Raw genomic sequence first — 21,721 nt, forward strand, 5'->3', positions numbered from 1 at the left:
GTTCACCACGGGGTGAAACAACAGAGCTGAGAGGGACCTAGTCGATAGTCCCGAGTGTCCCTCTCACTGTCACGTAGCCTCCGGAGGGAGAGCTGTTTGTTCAGAGGGCAGGGGAGGGAGGAGACATGGGAGATTCAGCAGGGAGTGTTTGCCTTGCCAGGGCTTGTTGTCTCTGCTAGGTAGGGCCGAGGATGGTATTGTTATAACTGCAGTAGGAGGAGAATACATCAGCCAAACAATGGCACCGTACAGAAACTCCAGTAGAATGAAAATCAGGTTGCATAAACTTGTTAGCCTTGCTAACATCATCTCAAACTATGCTGCACCGCTTGGCATTTGTGTACTGCATTGTTTTCCATCAACACTTTTTTCCCTCCATATTTTTCTTGTTTTATTTCATTGACATCCCTCTCCCCTCGCTCCTGCATTGCTGCAGTACAGGCACTTGTCTCCTACTTGGCTGTGCCAGCGCTCCCTCCCGCCCCTGCCTCCCTGCCTCCCCTGCCCTCCCTCGCCTGCCCTCCCTCCCTCCCTCTGTCGTTCCTTGGCATCCATCAGTTTAGCTGCAGCTTCCCATGAGGCCTGGTGGGTCACGGCTACTTTCTCACACACACACACATACACACACACACACACACACACAGAGCCATTCTCAGCAGCACTATTCATGCATGGACCTCTCGACCCATCTGTGACTCCGCTCCTACAGATGGGAGCTGTGGCAATTTGGAAAAGTTGTCAAATGTCACACCGACACATGAGGAGAGAAAATCTAAAATAGAGGAAAACAAGTTGTTGGTTCCTCACTGGAAACTAGCCAGTCCATGTTCAATAATGGTACGCAAGAATAAATCACGGTAATTGGTGGATAGATCAGAGATAAGATAGACGGAGCAGAGATATGTGAAATGAAATAAGGAAAAGTTGTCAGGATGGCGGGTGATAAGGATGTAGTATGAAAGGGTAGGCCAGAGGAGATGGCGTTGTGTCTGCAGTCTGCAGAGCTATTGAGCAAGTCACACTTGACAGGTACTTTGAACCTGTTCCCTGACTCATGTCTCCACCAAGCCATGTCCATGTCAAAAGGATCTCTCCTTTTCTCTGAGGAAGCATCTGCCCTGTCTTGTAATGTTCCTCCTGAAGGCAGGGAAGACAATCATAAGTAGAAACCTAACATTGTTCAGTTGGTTTAAGTCTGTGTTTATTGCTTGTTCCTCCCTCTGTATGTCCAATCTCCGGCAGGTTGGTGTAGTTCAAGAGCAGAATGAGAAAAAAACATTTTTTTTTTTACACAAGAGCTCAGTGTAACAGGGCTTGCGTCAGTGTGGTTGAGGAGTTGGGAAATGGCGAGTTACTGAAAACAATAGCTGCTGTTTGCTCCAGGAAGCAGGTATGTTATGAAGAGAGTCATGAAAACAGCGTGTCGCTTTATTTAAATGATACACTGAACAGCCGAAGCTAAACTAGCAAAACTTCCTTTTAACTGTTTTTAGAGTGCATCTCTATTTCTGCGTGTGTGTGTGTGCATGTTCCCATATCTTCCTCTTCTTTTGCCGTTTTATGGCATCCAGTCAGCAAGAGTTTGTGCCATTCACTCTGATTGGCCATAAACTGTGTGGAGTTGCTAGTCCATACTTGTAGCTCATCACCCTGCCAGTCGGGGTCAGATAAAGATTTAGTTTGTATTAGTAGTAAATACTCACTTTATAACCTGTTTTAGTTTTAGTTGTGTAATGTCACCAGAGAACAGTGTGGAAAAGTCATAAAGGCTTTGCTTAAATCTGTCCCTTTTCTCAGTGGTTCATATATCCACTCAAAACAAATCAACAATCGTTCTTCTTTTATAGGGCCGAATGCTGCCCTGCGTTTTCCTAGTTTTCATTCATCTTGACAAGAGGTTTTCCAAGTGTGAGGCACCTCCTCAGGGTGGCACAGGAAAGGGAGAAAGGAAGCGAGAAACACGAGTCGAAAATAGTGCAGGTCAATTTCCGTAAATTGCTGCAATTTGAGTGAATAAGCACACTGTTTCCTTGAGTCATAACTTAGTCACATCTTAACACACAGACACTTTAAACATATTTGCTGTGTGGATGCACCGATTCATCGTGTATCGGCCAACATTCACCTTGCTGACTGACATCGGCCGTCTCGGCAAATAATATGATGTTTATCTGTTGTGTCGCATCAATTTTGCACTGGCTGAATGTTGTGTTGCTAATTTCACCTTGGATATTGGAGAAATAATCACCTCCATTTTCCAGCACTGGCACAAATTGCACTCAAATACCAATGTGCTCCATGCAGCAGCACGGACAGTGAGTGGCTGTTCAGCTCTGCGTCTCGGATGAGAGGAGAAAGAGACTGAGCTTCAACAATGTAGAGAGGCATATCTTTGTAGTTTCCCTGGCACAAAAAGGCAAATGAAAACAACAGAAAATCATATTAGTACAGTACAGTATCTTACACTTTCCAAGGATATTATCTCCATTGCAGGTAATTGTCTATATATCCATTAGGAATTGTAACTTGACTGAGAATCATTATGTTTTCTTCAATATCAAAGTAATCCAGTGATAGTTGTTTGTATATCAGTAGGTGGATTGAAATAGAGGAACGGCTAATATTATATTTAATATTATTATTATTATTATTATTATTATTATTATTATAATATAATATAATATAATATATATATATATATATATATATATATATATATATATATATATATATATATATATAAGTGAGAAAGAGAATAACAACAGGTTTTGACCAATTAATAATAAGTTTTCACTGTCAATATTTCTTTTACAGTATACATATACAGTGTTATGGTTATGTGGTTGTCTCTATTTTATCTGAGGGGTTGCCCACATTCTTAGACTGATAAACCCCTGATTAAGACTGACCCTTTCTCTGGTCTTAGCTGCACCTTTTGAAGGAGACTATAGTAGAACGGCTGTTATTATAACCGTGCCTGATCATGCAAAAACATGCCCTCTGAAGTCACTACAGCAAAACACTTAATTTTTCCTTCATAATCCCAGAGATGTTATCTACAATCCTCTGTATTTGACCACGATACAGGTAAAGGTGTGTGCAGCTCACCCTAAAGGCTCAAGGCAGGGGCTAATAATGGAAGCTGAATGAAAACTAACATGAGATTGATGGGACTCTCCTGCTCGCGCTGAAGGCCTCTCCTGATTGTTTTGTACAGTCTAGACTCCCAGTGGGGCAGGAAGAAGAGTGAGCTAAATCTGTAGTTTCAAACCTCTTTATTTTCTTTATCGTTCATGGTTGGCAGGGAAAGAGAAAAGGCAAGGAGAAATGAATAAGGAAGAGCACAACTGTTGCTGTAACCGGTTTCTATATGTGTTTATTTGCATCTCTTAGTTTACAAATGTGCACCGCTGCTGCTTACAGATGGATTTTCTAATGAACCCACTACAAGTGCATGTACACATCTGGAAAGCACTAGCAAACTTGTTCGGCTTTAATCAACTCAGCAGTTAATTAGGATTTTGCTAAGTCTGTTCTCATGTAATTGTCTGTTCTGAGTGACAATACAGACTGAGACGAGTCCTCAGCCAGCTCAGATTAGTCTGATATTTCGAAACCACTTTGTGTCAGTCTGGGGATGCCGAGCGAAAGGAATGCAATGATAAATTCTTGTGTCACTGAGTTTGTAGCCTTCAAGTCAAATTGATTATTGATAGCGGTCATCTCAGTAAAGCTTATTACTACCTGTAAGGCTGAGATATCGTCACTGTGTCTAATTACATTATTGATCTATTTGTGTGTAAGTACTTTTCAGAGATATTTCACATATAAGATTGCAGCAAGAGAAGATTTTGGTTTATATTGAGGTTCTAATTTCAGTTTATATTTTCAGATAGTGAGTCTGCAGGGTAAAGGCAAATAAAGGGAGTCTGAATATTGCTAAATATTGGCTAACAAACCAGTGAAGTTGGGATATAAAGGGGGTGTGTGTGAAGAGGATTGTGTGAGTCTGACTGTTTTGTGACTCCCAAATGAAGCATCACTGGTCTCAAGTTAGTTTTCAGAACAGCTACAGTTAGGCTTTATGTCAAGACAGTCTCTACTAAAACTTATTGATGCTCTATCAATACAATCTTTTATGGAAAAAGTTGTCTATTTTATAACAAAGGTGTAATTGTCAAGAATCTTTCTGCGGCTACATCAGATATTGTTCATTTTCCTCACTTCTCAGTGAATGTCTGTGATTGATCACAAAATCAATAAGAAGAATTTCAAGTAGAAGGCAGATTTCCTTTCTGGACATTTCCTGCCAGAGCTTCAGGTATCAGTCTGAACAAACACGTCGATGTTCACACCTTAAACCTTCATTGATTGCACCCTGGTCTTAACTCATCAGAGTCATCGTTACTGTGTAAAACTTTATGCTAGTCTTAAACGAACAAGCAGGAATTCATGATAAACTGCTACCTGGTGAGTAGTCCTCCCTAGGAGGGCCTTTTGCACTTAGATATCGTCAGTCTGTGATTTTAAGTGGGGATGGGGAAAGAATAATTCAGTTAAGAAATTAGAATTGTAATTAGGATGGTTGATGCAGCAGCAATAAAGAGTTACTTTCTAGCACCACATGCTCAAGTTGTATCCATGACACTAAATCTGTGTGTGTAAACATTATCATGATGGAGTCACTTATTGCAGTAACACAGCCTGCATGTGATTGAATCTTGGTCAACACCATGTGGAGCTGCTGCAACCTGATGCTTTAATCAAAACCTGATGCTGGAAACATGCCTGTAAATTCTGTGCAAATACTCAGAAATTCACTGCCTTGCTTAAAAACTGTTATAAACATATTTCACTTATTTATGGTTGAGGCTGAAGAATATCAAAAGCTTCATTTAAATTATTAACAAAGACAGTTACTAGCTAAAAATTAATTTCCTGTAACCAATAAGAAGGAATGTGATTTCTCGGCTGGTGCACAAATAACACAATAAATACATAAACAGCACTATAACAATTTTATAGTTATACCTCTCCAATCAGGGAGTGTTCTGTAACATTGACAGCTTTTCCAGATGGGCTTAGTCACTCACCTGCTTACTCACTCCATCACCTCCATCTCTATTTTCTTATATATTTAACACAGTCTCAACAAATTACAGTCTTCTATTATGTCTATGTGCGTCTTATCTTCTTGTTTGTATGTTCCTTCATTTAACTTTACCTAATCCCTTATTTTTCTGTCTACTCTGTATTGTAATAAGCAATATATTCCACACACAGATGATCTTTTTTTTCTATTGCCCACATTCTCTGGGATTAAAGTTCTTGTTATATTGTTAAGAGACAAGCCTCCTTTCTAATAATCCTAACTCAAGAATTCCCTGGAAACCTCAGGGGTGTGAGCTAGAAGCAGGTAATTCCTGTATTGTGAATGCGTCACCCAGATACTGATGTAAGCAACTATGTAGGAGAAATCTGAATATGAATTAATTCCCTTTGGCATCTTTTCATGTAAATTGAAAATGGTTTTATAAGATAATCACTATGGTATTTTTATTTTACACCTTACCCACATCCCTGCCATAACTGCATTATGACTAGATTATTTATGTGTGTGTAAATGTAGATAGTACTGTTGAATGCAAAATGATGATCGTACAGAAAAGCCTTTGGCCTTTGAATTTAAGAAGCTGATGAGAAGAGATGACATTTACAGCTGATATTTTAGAGAGCTAAAAATATTGACTGTGAACTCTTGAGTTATGCAGAAGGTATAGGATAGCGGCATATCATCAGCAGTTGAAGATACAAAATACACCAAAACAACAAAATAGCTCCAAAATCAAATCCATATCACAAAATAGTTGTGGTTTAAGTTGTTAACGGTGTATTGTGGTGGCATCAAAGGATTATTTTCTGTACTAGTTAACACCAGTCATCATGCTGGGGCCATGCTGTGTCTGGCAGTTTGCCAGAGGTGACGCCGTAAGGCAGTGCTTTAAGAGAGACAGTGATCACACTGAAGCTGTTAAACCTCTAATTTGTAGTAACAGTAGCCCATGGAGATTAACTTAACATACATATTATCAACATCTGTTACAAAAAGGGAAGATGTTTTGCTTCAAGGTACTGAATCACTTGAATTATCTTGGAACCAGAGCTGCAGCAGTTAGTCCGCTGTGGGAGGCAACATGATGGGAATACTTGGGTGCCCTTGCCTGAGCTCATTCTCCAACATCCAAGATAGACAGAATCCTGCAGTGAGGGAGAGAGGAAAATAGGCAGGAACAATAGGGGGGGCGGGGTTGAGCAATGGAGGAAGCCCTTCAGAAAGACAGCGAATTAAATCACACTCAAACTGGAAGGAATCAAGGCGGAAAAGGCAGCACAATGAGCAGCATTTTGATGAGGATTAAGATATTGTGAATGGGAGCACGAGGACAGACAGATATGGAGACAGTTTTTGTCGGAGCAATAGGGAGTCTGACTAGCTCACTTTAATTTTAGGTCATGATGTCATTTGGGGGAAATGAAAGGGCAGAGATGGGAGGAGGAGCTGGTGGAGAGATGAGAGGATTGGGACAATCTTAAACAAAGTCGTCATTAGCGATGCAGTCTGATCCAGCATTAATATCAGCTGACTTTCTTAGACGCTGTTCAGCATTGTCGGTCCTTTTCTCCTGCTCCTTTCGGAGTCTGTGAGTCGGGGTGGTGTGTTTGTCATGACTCTCAGAGCTCTTGGAGCAGGGACCGTTGTATCACACGCAGGCAGGAGAGGATCAGATGCCCCCCCGACCCCTTTTTTGAGATCTGAAAGCCGGGGCTGTCTGCTTATTTAACTGCTGTGACTTCCATTCCCCTGGCCCTGCAGGTGGGCAGGATGACGGGCAGTTCAGACTCTCACAACGACCCAACTGTCCAATGTCTGTGGGAGAGTAGACTGCTCCCCACACTGCCCCACAGCAGTATGGGGCAGAACATCTATACTGCTCCACACTTGGCTCTAGATGTGAAACATGCCCACACTTTCCACTCCATTTTCAAACTAGCACTATTTTTTTCCCTTTATGATTCATGCATATAAAAGATGAAACACTGACCACAGAAACCAGTGTTGAGGCAGATAGTGTGCCTGCTTCTTTGTTATGGCTCCCCACTGAAACTCCCAACACACAGGGTTTAGCAGTGAAAGTGCTGTGGTACTCAGTGTTGGCAACAGATAAATTGGGACTAATCATACATACATACAACCTGGGGGGAAAAATCAATCCAATCCATGTTTGTCTGTCACCATGACTACTACTATAAAATTGACATTATAGTTAGAAAATAATAGGTCAAAGCTCTTGCCATGCCCACACGAGGAAAGTCTGAGTGTCCCAATGCTCTGTATGAGTCCGGTGTTGTGCTGCTGCCTCCCTTCAGCTTTTTCAGCAGTGTCTGGTCCAGTCTGTGTGTGAGTGGCATTCATTAGCCCAGTTCTAGCTGTGGCATGACTGAATGCCATATGTCCATGTGGACCACAGCAGGGAAAAACTCAGACAGACTCGCTGACACAGCCAAGAGGGCACAGAGTTACAATTCTATAGATTCAGTTTTCTAAGGTTTTTAGTCCTCTCCATGGACAGTGATGAGACCGGACAGCTAATGCTGCAGATTGATAGTTGAACACTAAGCCTGCTAGGAACAAGCATTGAAATGTTCTGGGCAATTTTAGTTTTCATAGACTTTGTATCTTTTATAGTCCAAGTTGTGTTCAATGGATGGAGGGACATGAAATTGAGAGCGCTGCAGAGTTCCTCAGAAAGGAGCATTCCCAGGCCCATGTCTCCATAAATAACTGCTGCTGCCCCGAAGGTCACCTCACATGCTTTCCAAGAGCAAAGGCATCCAGGGTCAGGTCTGCATCAGGAGAATATTGGTAGAACTACTCTACTAAATTAATTTTGACCATTTAAGGTAGCAGCTGTCATATTAGCTAACCTCAGATCCTGTAAAAGTTGTCAGTATGCAGGAAGAAAATGCATTAATAATTCTTTTATGAAAGGACATTCCTTGTATAATTCAATCACTTAAATTGTCAACATACACAAGATGTCCCCATGATTTATCAGTTTGCCATGTATATTTTATCCTTCTCTTCCATCCATCCTGTAGTCTGACTGTGTGAATAGAAACAATACTGCAAATTGCTCAACACAAAGTTTCGAGGAAGAAATGACAGTACCCCCAATAGAGATTAATAGCCACCTGGCTGCCTTGAAACTTTAATTTGACATTTAACTGCATGTTTTGTCTCAGCTGACATTTAATTAGTCAGCCCCTCAACTGAACAAGCCCTGTGAAAAGCTCTGTGCCTCTTGTACCTTTTCAAATACTCAAGATTTTAGATTTACTGGAAGGTGATTGCCATTCGTATAACTCTTAAAAACTTTTATAAAGGAGTATGGAAAGGATGAAGTATCGCAAACTTAAATGTACGGCGGTTCCCAGTAATTACTGTCATTATGGGTTCATCTATTGATTATTTGACACATGTATATGGCACCCGATTGCCGTAATGTGCATCAAAAATCATACTTATTTTTTTTGACTCAGACAAAACACAGACATGATATACATATTTTGTAGATCATTGTGTGACAAGGATATCTGTTATCCGTCGCGAATAAACATCCATAAATCTAATTAGAAATCACTGAACGGAGTCGCTTCTCAAAACTTCAGAACTTGCCTGAGAATTATCACTTTTAAAAATTGTCTTTCATAATTTGGTGACGGCTGTCTGCACATCTGTGGGTACATTGCAAACAGAAGCTGCTAGTAACTAATTTGTAATACTTTTAATGGTGCCAGTTTGCCAAAATGTAAACAGATATAGGTTAAAAAAACAAATGATCACAAATTTTAACCCACAGAGTAACTGAATCCAGCCCATTATACCCAATTTCCCTGAGGCTGAAATTATGTCTTCAGATTGCTTGTCTGACCAGCCAAATGGCCCAAAACTATGATAAAAGACTAAAAACAACTCAGTTCATCAACTAGACACTTCAGAAACGTTTAATAACCTGAAACATACAACACAATCTATCTGAATTGTGACCTCAATTGCAAGATGTTGAAACTTGTTTTGCAAACAGAATGAATAGCTTGATATTCTATGATAGGATGAGTTACAAGGTACAAAGTTTGTGTATCTGGCTCTTAACCGAAACATAACTTGAGGGTCAGATTATGAAAGCGAGGCAAGCGATGAAGCATCAGAGGGAAAAGTGGAGCATCTTGCACCCTACAGCATCACAGATGAGAGATAAATTGGTGATGACCTAGTACTAATGCCTGTGCTCTGAACATGATATTTTATTAAATGTGGGTTTTAATAAAAGTGGTCATGAACCTGAATCCTGAAGGGAATGTCTTTGCCACAGGAATCCTTCGAGAAGTTTTTTCTGCCTCTTTAATGGAGCAGTTATGTCTCACAACTAGAAATCATGGCCATTTGACAGATTTTCCCGAGGCCAGACTTTCCTATAAACCTCGGTAGAATATCTCTGTTTTTCCATTTGCCTAAAGCAGCTTCAGCAGGCACAAGCGATGCAGTGGTCACAGAGGACCACTGCGCTGTCTTGGAGAGAACAAATGGGATGTACTTTAAATCTTAATTCAAGTGTTTTATCTTCCGCTATAATTAATGAATCCAAAAACAATAGGAAATGCTGGTGCAAAATGTAGCTCTGCTCTCAGAGGTGTGCTTGCAAAATGGTGGGAAGTAAAGATGGATGGCAAGGCTTCTCAGTACGCTAGTGACGGCGGGAAGAGAAAGAAAGGGAGCATAATAAGACGTGAAGAGTGCTTATTCAGCAGCATTGATTGGTGTGTGATACTGTACGTGGGATGAGAAGGAGCTGCAGGCCTCCACCTTTTCACACTCTTGAGGTTTAATCAGCATTCCTATGAGTGTCAGAGGGGGTCTCCATTACTTTCAAGAGAGGGAAAGACTGATAAAGCTGTAGGACGAAAACATAAAAGGAGAGCATGGAGAACTTCGTTCATCTCAGCTTCTGCTACAGTAGGGTGAGCGTCCAAGTGTTGCGTGACCTGCACTGAAATTAACACTGACACAAGCAGCTAGTGCCATCTGGTGTATCAGCAATCAAAGCAGGTCTTACTGGGCCTGCAGACTGACCAGAAACACACACACACACACACACACACACACACACACACACACACACACACACACACACACACACACACACTGTATATATATGCATTATGCATGCAAACACCATTTTCAATTTCTGCACCACTCTGATCTCAAAAGTGACCCGAGGAAGTTAGAAAACGCAGGTGCCGCTCCTCAGACGGATTGATTCTTTCGAGGAGCAGCGCTGTGAAGCACAATGGCCGATCGCTGGCGGTCTTCTAAGCTCAGGCGTAAAAGTCTGCACTGCTGTTTAATAATGCATAAGGTTCCAGTGCAGTTGGTCCCAGGGAGGGGTGAAGGGGATGGGGGGAGGTTGGTGTCAGCATTGGTGTGGGGTTGAGGGTCCCTTCTGAAGTGAGCCCACGTGTCAAAGAAATGGATTCATTCACAGCTGAGATCTTATCCCACGGACTAAGTAAGCCATGAGCTGGCATTAATTAATCAGAGCATGTCCAGGGTCTGAAAGGCAATTTATTGAAATGGAATGAAAGATTAAACTGGAATTATTTATAACTTGCTGTAACTGGTGTGGGGTTTTGATGTTTGAAATCGCCTAATCAGGGGACGGTTGTTTTCACTATTAACTCTGCATTGCAGTGGAGAGGTCAGATTGGCACATGCTTCCATGAGGCGCGCTGTGCTTTGTCAGGGTTTCCCTCCCAATGTGCGAGCGGAGATTACTTAATACCATGGCGTTCAAGAATGTGACTGCAGATTTCATATCTGTTAATGGCTTTTACCAGACGAGGAACACAGCAGAGAGAAAAGGCAGCATTTTCCCTTCGTTACATAAACTCGTCGGCGCTGAGGCGGAAAAAATGACAGTGATTACTGTCACACTGTACTCAAATCCACTTTCTTCTGTAGCTATTGCTGAGTGCCCGCCTTATCTAGGTGTGTACGCGCTTTTGTCTGTACTTCAGAGGGGATGGAGAATGTGGGTGTGTGCGTGCAGGGCATCATGAGCGGGCGCAGCTGTGCTTTTCAACTTGTTAACCCCACAGTGGGGAGGTGTGGGCTGCAAGGAGCTGAGTGGGCAGGACCTCGTCCCCCAGAGCAGAATAGAGAGAGCAGGTGACATGCAGCACAGCTGTGAGGTTGAAAACTGGACATATCAGCTTTACTGCACCGCCACAATATGACCTTTACATATCAACTGTGTAACTTATAAGATGTGAGGCAGCAATGTTTTTTTGTCCTCTTGTAATACTTTTTCATTCAGGCAAAATATTGCATGTAGTCTATGTGTCAGTCAACAGAAAATAAAGCATTACAAGTTTGATAATCAATGAATCATCATATATCAAGAAAGCAATTCTTGTTCGAACTAGCATCAAGCTTTAGCATTTGCTGCTTTTATTCTGTATAATTTTAATTGGACTATCTTTGGGCTTTTGAAAGGTTTTTCTAACAATCAGTTTGAAGTTGAATTACTTTGGTTTCTGGGAAATTGTGGTTTTTTTTATATCATTTTCTGACATTTCTGACTGAATTAATCAGTTAAACATAAAGTGACTGGTTATGAAAATAATCATTAGCATCTTGGCAGGGATGATTTGGGAAGATTTTGTGTTTCTGATATTGGTTCGTCGACTCAAAACCCATGTTCAATCGCCAGGGCAGGAATTCAAACAGACATTTAAGAAAATGTGGGATTGTCCAATTTTTTAACTTGCTTCCTTTGTAAATAAAGTAGTAAAAAAAAAGTGCTTCTGTCTAAAGTAATAACATAAAAACTCTAAGTAATGGTGCTTTCATATAATTGAATTAATATTTCATTATTTCTTACAGAAAATAAAACATTGCACATCAGTGTAAACGAGAGCCAGAGAGAGTTTTTAAACTGTCTCAGTCAGCAGAGTCTTAATGCGCTATAAAAGAGTAATAAAGCTAGAAACACGAAGATACAAGAAAACTCAGACATCTCACTGGGTTAATGAATGAAAGCATCGTCCACACACATTCCTTCCAGCAGCTGATGATATAGTCGACCCTGCGCATTTCCAATTTAATAGCTCATAAACCTCATTTGCCTACTCTAGCAATCCACATGAAAATTGTCCTTAAAGTTGAGTCAGCAGGGTGTCACAGCTGATTATTGGTGATGTACTGTAAACTCTGTTCTTCTAGGTTCAGTTATAAACATTATTCTTATGCATTTGCCCTTCTGCTGCCTCGACTCTCAGTGGAGTAGTCGCATTTGGTCTTTCTACTTGTGCATCCAGCCATCGCATGCTTTCACTACCTGGCCCCTCTCTGTCTGTCTTCTAGACTGAATTCTTATTGATCTATACCAGCGTGTATTATCGTTCTACATACAGTGAGCTCCCACTGACCCCAACTTGACCGTGCGCTCCTCTCCCACCTTTGTCTGTCGGAGTAGCATGATGGAGCACCGCACCTCTCCTTGACCTTAGACCTTATCAAACGACTGGGCCACTGGGAAATTGATCCCAGCTCCTTCAATTGTAAATCTATCCTTACGACTTCTACCAGTAAATAGAAGAGGAAATAAAAAAAGATTTTCACCATTAAAAGATAATGTAAATGCATGTGTGCAGTGATGGCTAGAATGGGTGTACAGTATAACGCTCTATTGACATGGGTTAGGTGTATAGAGTGTGTGTATCCATGACTGATTTTATGAATGACTTTGTGTGACTACCCAGGTTATCTGGTCCGTAGCAGCGGCCCAGGACAGCACATTACCACATAGATGGATGCAGTCATTGTGTAGATAAATTACCGAGGGTCCACTCCCCCAGAAGGGCACCACGAAATGGGAATTATGTCAGCGACATTATTCCTCAGCGCTGGTGTTTGTAACACACACAGACACACTTTATGCCACGCTCGGCACCCAGAATTTCCCTGTGGTGTGTCTGGAGAGAAAAGGATGTGTTCTGAGGAAGAGATTTTTAAACTGCTGTGTCATTTTGTGTTCAGATCCAGCCACAAGAACAAAGCTAAAAAAAAGCGCAAGTCCATGTATGTACTGATGTGATTCACAACCGAGGGCACTTTTACCCTAGGGGGCAATTCTGCAGTTTCCAGGGGGGTATGGGGACAGATTGTAGAGCAGCTCAATTAATAAAAAAATAAATAAAATGACTACTGTAAGTGACTGAAAAATATATATCCTTATATTGAGTCAGCCTGAACACTGAACATTGAACCAAACATTGACAGATCATATGAAAGCATTATTGTAGGCTAACAAGATATCTACTTTCATTATCATTGTTAATGGTAACTAGTTCAGTTGAGTTCATCTAGCAGGACTGTGCGGGTACGTCAGAAAAAAAAAAAAAAAGGTTGGAACCACTGATATACTATATAAAGAGTGGGTGTTTGTGTAGTCAAATAGAAAATTAACCTCAGAAGACATCATGCATTTTGTCAGTTGCACAGAACTCTTAAATAACCCAGTTCCCTTCTTCTTTTCTTTGGCTGAACAACACTGGCAGTAGTTTCAATCCACCCCCAAAGCAGCTCTGCTAACAGTTTGTTGAATCTGTGTGAGGAGGAGGAGGAGGAGGAGGAGGAGGAGGAAAAACATTTCTCCACATACGTAATCTGGACGGAAATGAGAACAGGAATGTCATTATGTTGCTGGAATTCCACAGAAAAGGGAAACGGGCGCACAGATATCGATAGAGGGTAGAGCTGCAGCACTTTCAAAGGCTGTGAGTCCCTCAGTATGAATGTGTGGTGGGTTTTTTTTCCCCCCTTGAAAACTGACCCGTCTTTGTGAAATTGTTACAGGCTTACTGTTTGAGGATGATTAATCTTTACTGCAGATCAATACCATACGCCTTGCACATGTTACTACGTTATGTGAGAGCAGGGGAGGACTCGGCATGTAGCACACAGCCTGGGCAGCTTTTAAGAAGCCTTTTATTTCCCTTAGTGTATCAAATTTATTTTCATCCCCACAGGTACAAACTGTATAATCTATTAGGTCCCTGCTTGCTGTGCATTTACCACACTTAAAGCGAGATTTTAAATTGTGTGTGAGTGGGTTTTTTTTTTAATTGAAGGAAAAGGCACACGTGTGGTATGATGAAATGCAGCAAGGAAGTTAAAGCGCAGTGCAGATGAGAATTGAGAGAAGATCAAAACCAGCACATCAGGATTCAGCGTGAGTAAGACGGAGATGGAGGGAGGGAGATATGGAGGGAAGGAGGGTGAAGTCGAGGGGCAACCCCCCTTTCTAGACGAGGGATTCCTTTACTGCAGTGATCAGCAGTCCCCCACCCCCCCTCCATTCTTCCCTCCTCTCCTCCCACCAAGTGTGCCGCTCCTCTCCTCCCTCCCTCTGCTTTTCCTCACACTCATGGATTTCTCTTTTTATCCTCCTCTCTCTCTCTCTCTCTCTCTCTCTCTCTCTCTCTCTCTCTCTCGCCACCATCCCCGCTACACACACACACACACACACACACACACACACACACACACACACACACTACAGTCACGTTTCATTGAGGAGGGATTGTCTGCTGCAGGGTACAGTATATGTAGCACATGGGTAGAAATGCAAGCGCACTCGTGACTCACACCGTTTTACTCCAGCCTTCATTTATCTCTATCGCTCCCCTGCTGCTCCTCCATTTATCCTGGCATTCTTTCTCCTACTCCATGCCGCCACACCTCTTCCACCTCATCCGTCCATCTTCCCAGCTATCCTCGATGCCCCTTTCTTTCTCTCTCTCTCTCTCTCTCTCTCTCCCTCTCTTAGCCGTGTGACATTGATTCCAAGGTTGCTGTGCTATTGACTGCTGCTACGCTGTTAAATATTTCAGGCAGCGTTTCAGTGGCTGTGTGCCGAGGGAGAGAAGGGGAGTGGACGTGGGGGGGGGGGTTCGCTCTGCAACTACTGCTGACAAACAGGCTGGCGAACAGACGGGAGGACACACACAAACGCATACACACATGCCACCTGCAAACACACAGAGGTACATTCACACGTACATGTCAGTCCACAGATGGACACACACACACACACACACACACACACACACACACACACACACACACACGCCAGAGCCATATTTGCATATGTCTGTGATGCCGCCTTGTGTCGAGGTGCGTGGGTCGTGCTGGATGTTGTTGGTATCTCTGTGAAATCTTTCCTCCTGGCCTCAAGCAGCTGAAGTTAATGAATGAGCCAAGCGGTAGCTGGACCGCTCTCTGCAGACTCTACAGTTATTCCAGACCAGCCAAAACGCCTTTCTCAGCATGTCATCTGATCAGCAGCCTAATCACTGTTTGGGCTCTACTTGATACCACGGGACAGTAATCAGTATTCTCATCGATGACAAACACACACATACACATACACACACACGCACACTTCACCATGGGGTTACTGCAACATTCAGTCATCTTTGTCCTGCTGGTGTCAAAAAACAAGAGTTTTTGCGGCCCTGATGAGGAGACACACACACATACACACCCTTCTGGTCCCTGTGGTGGTGCTCAGTTTACTGTGGTCCTGCTTCACTGCTGCAGTGAGAGCAGTTACTTTTTTATAAACGTTTTCAGACTTCTTTAACTTGTTCCTCACCATTCTCTGTATTTGCAGACCGTAAAAAAAATAGAGAATTCAAAAGGTTTTTGTGTCTCTGGGGGGGGGTCCTAGCAGAATAGGGAACCCTCAGCAAGGCCTCCATCTGTGGTCCCACGCTGAGCCGCTGAGTGGTGGATGGTCAGTGCTGCGTTGCATGCCTGGTGAGGGCAATCTTTATGTTGAAACAGAGACATTACTCCATTGCTGACAACAGACTGGTTTGCACCATATTGCTAATTAATGTAAGTTATGCTCCGCTATTGATAATCCACAGCAGTGGAAAGAAACTGTCATTGTTGGTGTTAATCTAAACATTTCCCTTCCACATTGCCACACATTGCAGTGGTCTGAATTGTTTGGACTGTCTGAGTGGAAGCCGGATTAGACCACTGCGGAGATGTGATTGGCAGTCACGTTTCTCCGACTGACAGCCAGGACATTAAATCGAGATCACTTGATTGGCAGCTGTGTTTGTCAGATCGATGCTGGGATTACAGTTAGTCCCACTGCCGATCCTCTCACGGAAAGAACATTTTCAATTTTGCATTGTGTTTGTTGGAGTAAGACTGTGGCAGTAAAGTTCAGACAGCTGTCAGTTATTGTTAAGATGACTGAAAACAATTTGAACTTCATGTGATTGTGTAAGATGTTTGACACTGGCTGCATGTACTGTGTCAAACCTCAACTGTGTAAAACAAACACACCATAAAAAGCTAAAAGAATACAAGAGAAATCGGACCAGACCTATGAAACATAATTCACTATATTCCCCAAGTCTCATGCTGTGTTACCGGGCCCTCTCATGAGGCATATGGTGGAAATTATTGCAACATCTGTACTGTTGAGTAATACCGAAGAAATGCTATGATGAGTAGACAGGTATCCACACAGTGCTTGAGTTTAGCTCAGTGCTACAGATCCCGAAAGCATCTGTTTGTAGTGACAGAATATACAAATAAATGCACACACGTATACACCTGCTCACCTCTGAAATATCTTTCACTCTATAACTGTCTGTGTATGAATTAATCTGTTGTGGTTCACCTCAGTGAGGGTCAGAGATTGTGTGCGTATCATAAATCTGATATTATAACATTTGTACACAGACTGAGGGGATCTGTGAGCTGGATCCTGAAAGATATCCTGTGGCTACACAAACTGAAGGGTTAGTGGGTTTCAGGAGACTGTACTGTATTTCCTGTGGATACATTAATATACAGCACTACAGTGTCACAAATCGCATGACTCCAGGCACCAGTTATTAAATATGAGGATGCAGTCAGCAGAGAGACAGAGCCTTATTTGTGGTGCGATAGAGGCATCTTTTGTTTGTGTGTGTGTGTGTGTGTGTGTGTGTGTGTGTGTGTGTGTGTGTGTGTGTGTGCGCGCGCCCATAACTAAAACTTTAATCAGAAAAAAATCTGTTTTTGCCCCCTGGCACTCTTTCTTGCTTGATTTCCGATGTCTCATCTTCACCCCCATTTGCTCTGTTGAAGTGTGAGGAGATCTGACAGCCTTATGTCATGCCTTAAAAGGATCGACTGCGGCTCGACAGAAAACGTGACGAGCTCTGTAATTCGAAACAAATGCAGCGCATATGGACACTCCTACTTTGTTCGGCTAACAGTATAGCAGAAAGAAAAAAAAACGAGGGTTTCCCCAAGCTCTGCTCCTCTGTTCGTCTTCCTCCCCTCCTCCCTCACTTACTCACTCAAGTCTGACACAAGTGGAGAATTCATACTGAACCACATTGGTTGTTATTCTGGCTGCAGTTGGCTGCCGTCTTTCTGTGTCTCCCACTGTGGTGTTTTCCTTCAACTGGTGGTTTTTGTTCCTGGATACTGGAGTATTTTAGATGTGACATGCTATGTGGGTTTCTATGCGTCATCCCATTGTAAAATATTTCCATGACTGGGAAGCTGCACTTGCATCTGTTAATCTGCGCTTCTTGGGTGTGGCTCCAGTCCACATATGGGAACATTTCTAGAAACCGGAACAGAGGAAGCCATTTTGTAACATGATACACTCTGTCAGTCTTGCAAATAAACAATTAGTGTAGTAAGTGGGATGCACTAGGGTTGTATCATGTTGCTGAGTGTCACGCAACTGAATCACAGCACCTCAGGATACATAAAAAGAATGGAAATGCTAAATAAGAGAAAGCTGTGTACAAGTGGAATAACCAGGCTGTCCTTTCTCTTCCTGTCTGCAGGTTTGGAGGGGTGCCCCCTCATGGCATTTCCACCGACTGTTGTGTTCCTCCGCTGCTCCAGAGGGTAAGTCCTCATCTCCTTCATTCAGTTTATTTCCGTCCATATGAGCTGTATTCGGGGTTTCCCCCTTTTAAGGAAAACCACACATCAAGCCTCTGCTCCCCATCTGAGACAAATGAGTTCTGCACCTAGAGGAATTCTACATTGATCAGACGGCAGAGGCTCATTTGGAGTTAACAGCCAGTAGTCATTAATATAGAATCTGTCTCGGGGTAGCATCTGCTCGTCTGTGTGAGAGGCAGGAGAGATGGAGAGCGTGAACAGAGGGAGAAAGGTGTGGTGAGGCAGCAGCATTGCAGAACATGCTGATTTGATTTTAAAGTGGGCTTTAATAGCTATAGAGTTGGAGTAGACATAGGCAAATGATCCTCACACTTTTAGCAATGTGCCTGTGGTGACAGGGTAGTGGAGGACAAAGGGAAGAGGTGCAGGAACAACTCAGATACTTGGGGCAAGGTTTGAAATTGTCATGGTAATGAAGAGGTTGGGTGTAAAATAAAATGTCTGCACCCCTGCGTCTTTGAACACGGTCAAGACACTCTTGAAACTGAGCCTGGGTCGGTGCTGCCTGCGCCAGGCAGTGATCCTTTACTTCTTGGTGCGAGCCCAAGCGGAGATCTGCTGATTCACTGCAGTGGTCCTGAGCAAGGAGGCAGGAGGTTGTTGGATGCAGCAGCAGCAACAAGGCAGCTTGGATCACCTCCACTGTGGGCTCACAGCCCCCCTGCGTTGATTCATAGCTCTGTCAATAGAGGCCACTCAGCATGATAATGGTATAAGCTGTGGAGACTCATTATAACCAGAGTTTGGTTACGGACCAGTAGAGCTGGGTTACAGACGATTATTAGTATGCCAGAAAAATAAAGTGCCACTGAGCAGAACCAGAAGCTCAAAAGTGCAGATGAGAGCACGCACTGAAACACGTTAAAGCACCGTGAACTTCAAAATAGTTCTGAGTGCATTCTGTTGGTCCCAGAAGCACACAATCCATTTTTCTTATTTCTCGCTGCTATGAAAAGCCAAAACTTTCAAGGAATGGATAAATTGCAATGTGAACCTCAGGGACTTTTTGATTGTCAGACACGAGAGGTCTTTTTAGCCTTTCTGTGGGAATGAGAAATATCAATAGTTGGCATCAACGAATCAACCCAACAGTTGTGTGAGGGAAAGGTTAGTAATATTATACTGTATTGATCTTCAGGACCTGACAGACAGTGGAAAATTAGCTTATTTCTGGCAAAACAGCGGTCAGTGTACTTCTGTCTACATGTATAAGACTGTGCATATCTTCTTACATGTGTGTTAGCACATTGATGAATGAGATTTAGTCAAGATCACAAGAAAGCAGTAGTTATATGGAGGTGCACAAATAACTACTACTGTTTTAACCAACCTTGTTGTAGATACTGTATGTGGTGTTTACAGCCATGAGATCAGATAATGTCACAGAAGAGTGTACTAACTTCTCTTTTAAACTGTCGTGAAGATAAAGGTTTTTGTGAACCACACTGAGTACATGTTCCAAGAATGTTTCCACAAGAGCTAAGAATAATTTGCTGGTCAGAGGTTAAAGGATGCAGACTCTTTTCTGTTGCTGGTTTTAGGTCGCACGCTGTTCCTGGGCAGCTGCTGCTGTTCATTTAGTCTGGCAGCCCTGTTGTTGAACTCCTCCGACAGGTGGAGCTGCTGTTGCACTGCCCCCTGCTGGGTCTCAAGCCACACACCTCTGTCAAAGTAATGCTTCATTTTTTGGTGAAAGGTTTGCATAGCACCATCAGAATACCAGACTCTGCTGTGTTTTGTTGTAGATGTTGGGTTAGTGTGTGGTAACCAGAAGACGTGGGCAAGTTAAAAGGATTAATGTTCCAAACAGACAATACAGACATAAGCTAATAATCCAGAAAATGCCAAGACTAACTAGTTTTGGACAAAATACTGCTCCTTAGCCATCCTTCTTAGATTCATTCAGAGCAGAGTGAAACAAAAGCTCATTTCCATTGCTCAGCTAACACCTCAGGGTGTCATTTTATATTTTCTGCTTGTGTGACATTTGTCTACCTGTCTACATTTTCTTGCCTGCAACCCCTTCGCAGAGGTGACAGTGGTGTATCAGAACGGGCTGCCGGTGATCTCAGTCAGTTTGCCGTCCAGGCGAGAGCGCTGTCAGTTCACCCTCAAGCCTCTCAGTGACTGTGTGGGAGTTTTCCTGCAGCAGCTCCAGGCAGAGGACAGAGGCATCGACCGGGTAGCTATCTACTCCATGGGTACGTGCACAAACACAAGAATACTGTGTACACACACACACACACACACACACACACACACACACACACACACCACTACTGTATCCGTTTACCCCAGCAGGTTATACATAAACATGTTCTTACATGCTTTCAAGTGTTCTTCTATTTTGATGCTGTTAAGTGCTCCCGTAGCTGTAGCTTTGCATCAGAATTTAATACCACTGCATGCACAATGAAAAGATTTTTCAGGCCTCACTCTGCACAGAGGGGTTCATTATACAGGCACAACTGGTACTTGAAATCTTACTCATAGCGTGTAAGTGCATCTGCTTTTACAGCAACAAGCCTGATTATCAAGAGATGTCAATGGTGTTTGAAGCGGCTACCAATCAGCGCTCCATCTCTCTTTCCATTTCTCTCTCTCTCTCTCTCTCTCTCTCTCCAGATGGAGCGAGGGTCGCCTCCTCCACAGGCATAGACATCCTGCTGCTGGATGATTTCAAGCTCGTCATTAACGACACCACACACCTCGTGCGGCCACCAAGGAGAGGTGAGGACTGGCAGAGAAAAGGCAGAGCCAGTGCTGTTTGGTTTGAGTCACTTCCTCACAGTTAGGGTATGAGGAAGAAATGGTTTTATTGGATCGTATTAAAATGTATATATCTTTATATATTATCTGTTTGCGTTTGTGCTTCAGAGCTGCTGCCCCATGAAGAGGGGGAAAGGCTGAATGACGTCAAGTTTCTGGTGCAGCAGCTCTACACCACCCTGCGCATCGAGGAGCACCAACTCGGCAAAGAACGTGAGCTGATTGGACGACTGGAGGACCTCAACTCTCAACTCCGCCCCCTGGAGAAGGTCTGACTTCCTGAACACATTTGACTATCCTCAATGCTTTGTTGTTGGTTGCACGAGGTCCCTGATGCTCTTAGCAAGACACACAAATCAGTTTCTAATTTGTCAACCAAGAATTTAACAGTCGAACCTGTGTGACTTTTAAATAATTAAATTGTGTTTGTGTATACTTTTCCATGGAAGCCAAGAGGAGCTGTACTGTCATTGCTCAGAATTTTGAAGGCCTGTTTATAATCATTTTATCTGCAGATATTTGGTTAAAGATATCGGACCTTGCCTACAGTGACAATAAAAATGATTTAAGGATCTTATAATAATTACATCTTAATCTGGAGGAGTCTTACAAACTTATCACAGCTGCCCTTGGCCTGTATACTTCATTGTGCTGAAAATGTGATTGCCCTTCTTCCTAACGAGATTCTCCATACATATTCACATATTTGAACTGGCTGACTGTCTGCTTTCTTCTTGACTTCCATGTAGGTGAGGGATGAGTTGAGTAAGAAGGCAGAGCGGCGTACCACCTGGGTGCTGTGGGGCGGCATGGCGTACATGGCCACCCAGTTCG

At 42.8% G+C, this 21,721-nt stretch overlaps 1 protein-coding gene across 3 annotated transcripts in view; it reads left to right on the top strand.

Annotated features, from left to right (window-relative positions):
* Nucleotides 1-21,721, top strand: part of mcu (mitochondrial calcium uniporter) — a 53,331-nt gene that overhangs the window by 26,425 nt on the left and 5,185 nt on the right. For all 3 annotated transcript variants that reach the window (XM_051419744.1, XM_051419751.1, XM_051419761.1), the window contains exons 3-7: nt 17,995-18,058; nt 20,149-20,319; nt 20,744-20,848; nt 20,996-21,156; nt 21,637-21,721. The exon at nt 21,637-21,721 is cut by the window's right edge and continues 119 nt beyond it. In XM_051419744.1, the coding sequence (XP_051275704.1) occupies nt 17,995-18,058; nt 20,149-20,319; nt 20,744-20,848; nt 20,996-21,156; nt 21,637-21,721 (586 nt within the window). The remainder of the gene's footprint in view (nt 1-17,994; nt 18,059-20,148; nt 20,320-20,743; nt 20,849-20,995; nt 21,157-21,636) is intronic.

This window comes from Dicentrarchus labrax, unplaced genomic scaffold (assembly GCF_905237075.1).
Source record: "Dicentrarchus labrax unplaced genomic scaffold, dlabrax2021, whole genome shotgun sequence".
In the NCBI taxonomy this organism is placed as follows: Eukaryota; Metazoa; Chordata; class Actinopteri; family Moronidae; genus Dicentrarchus; species Dicentrarchus labrax.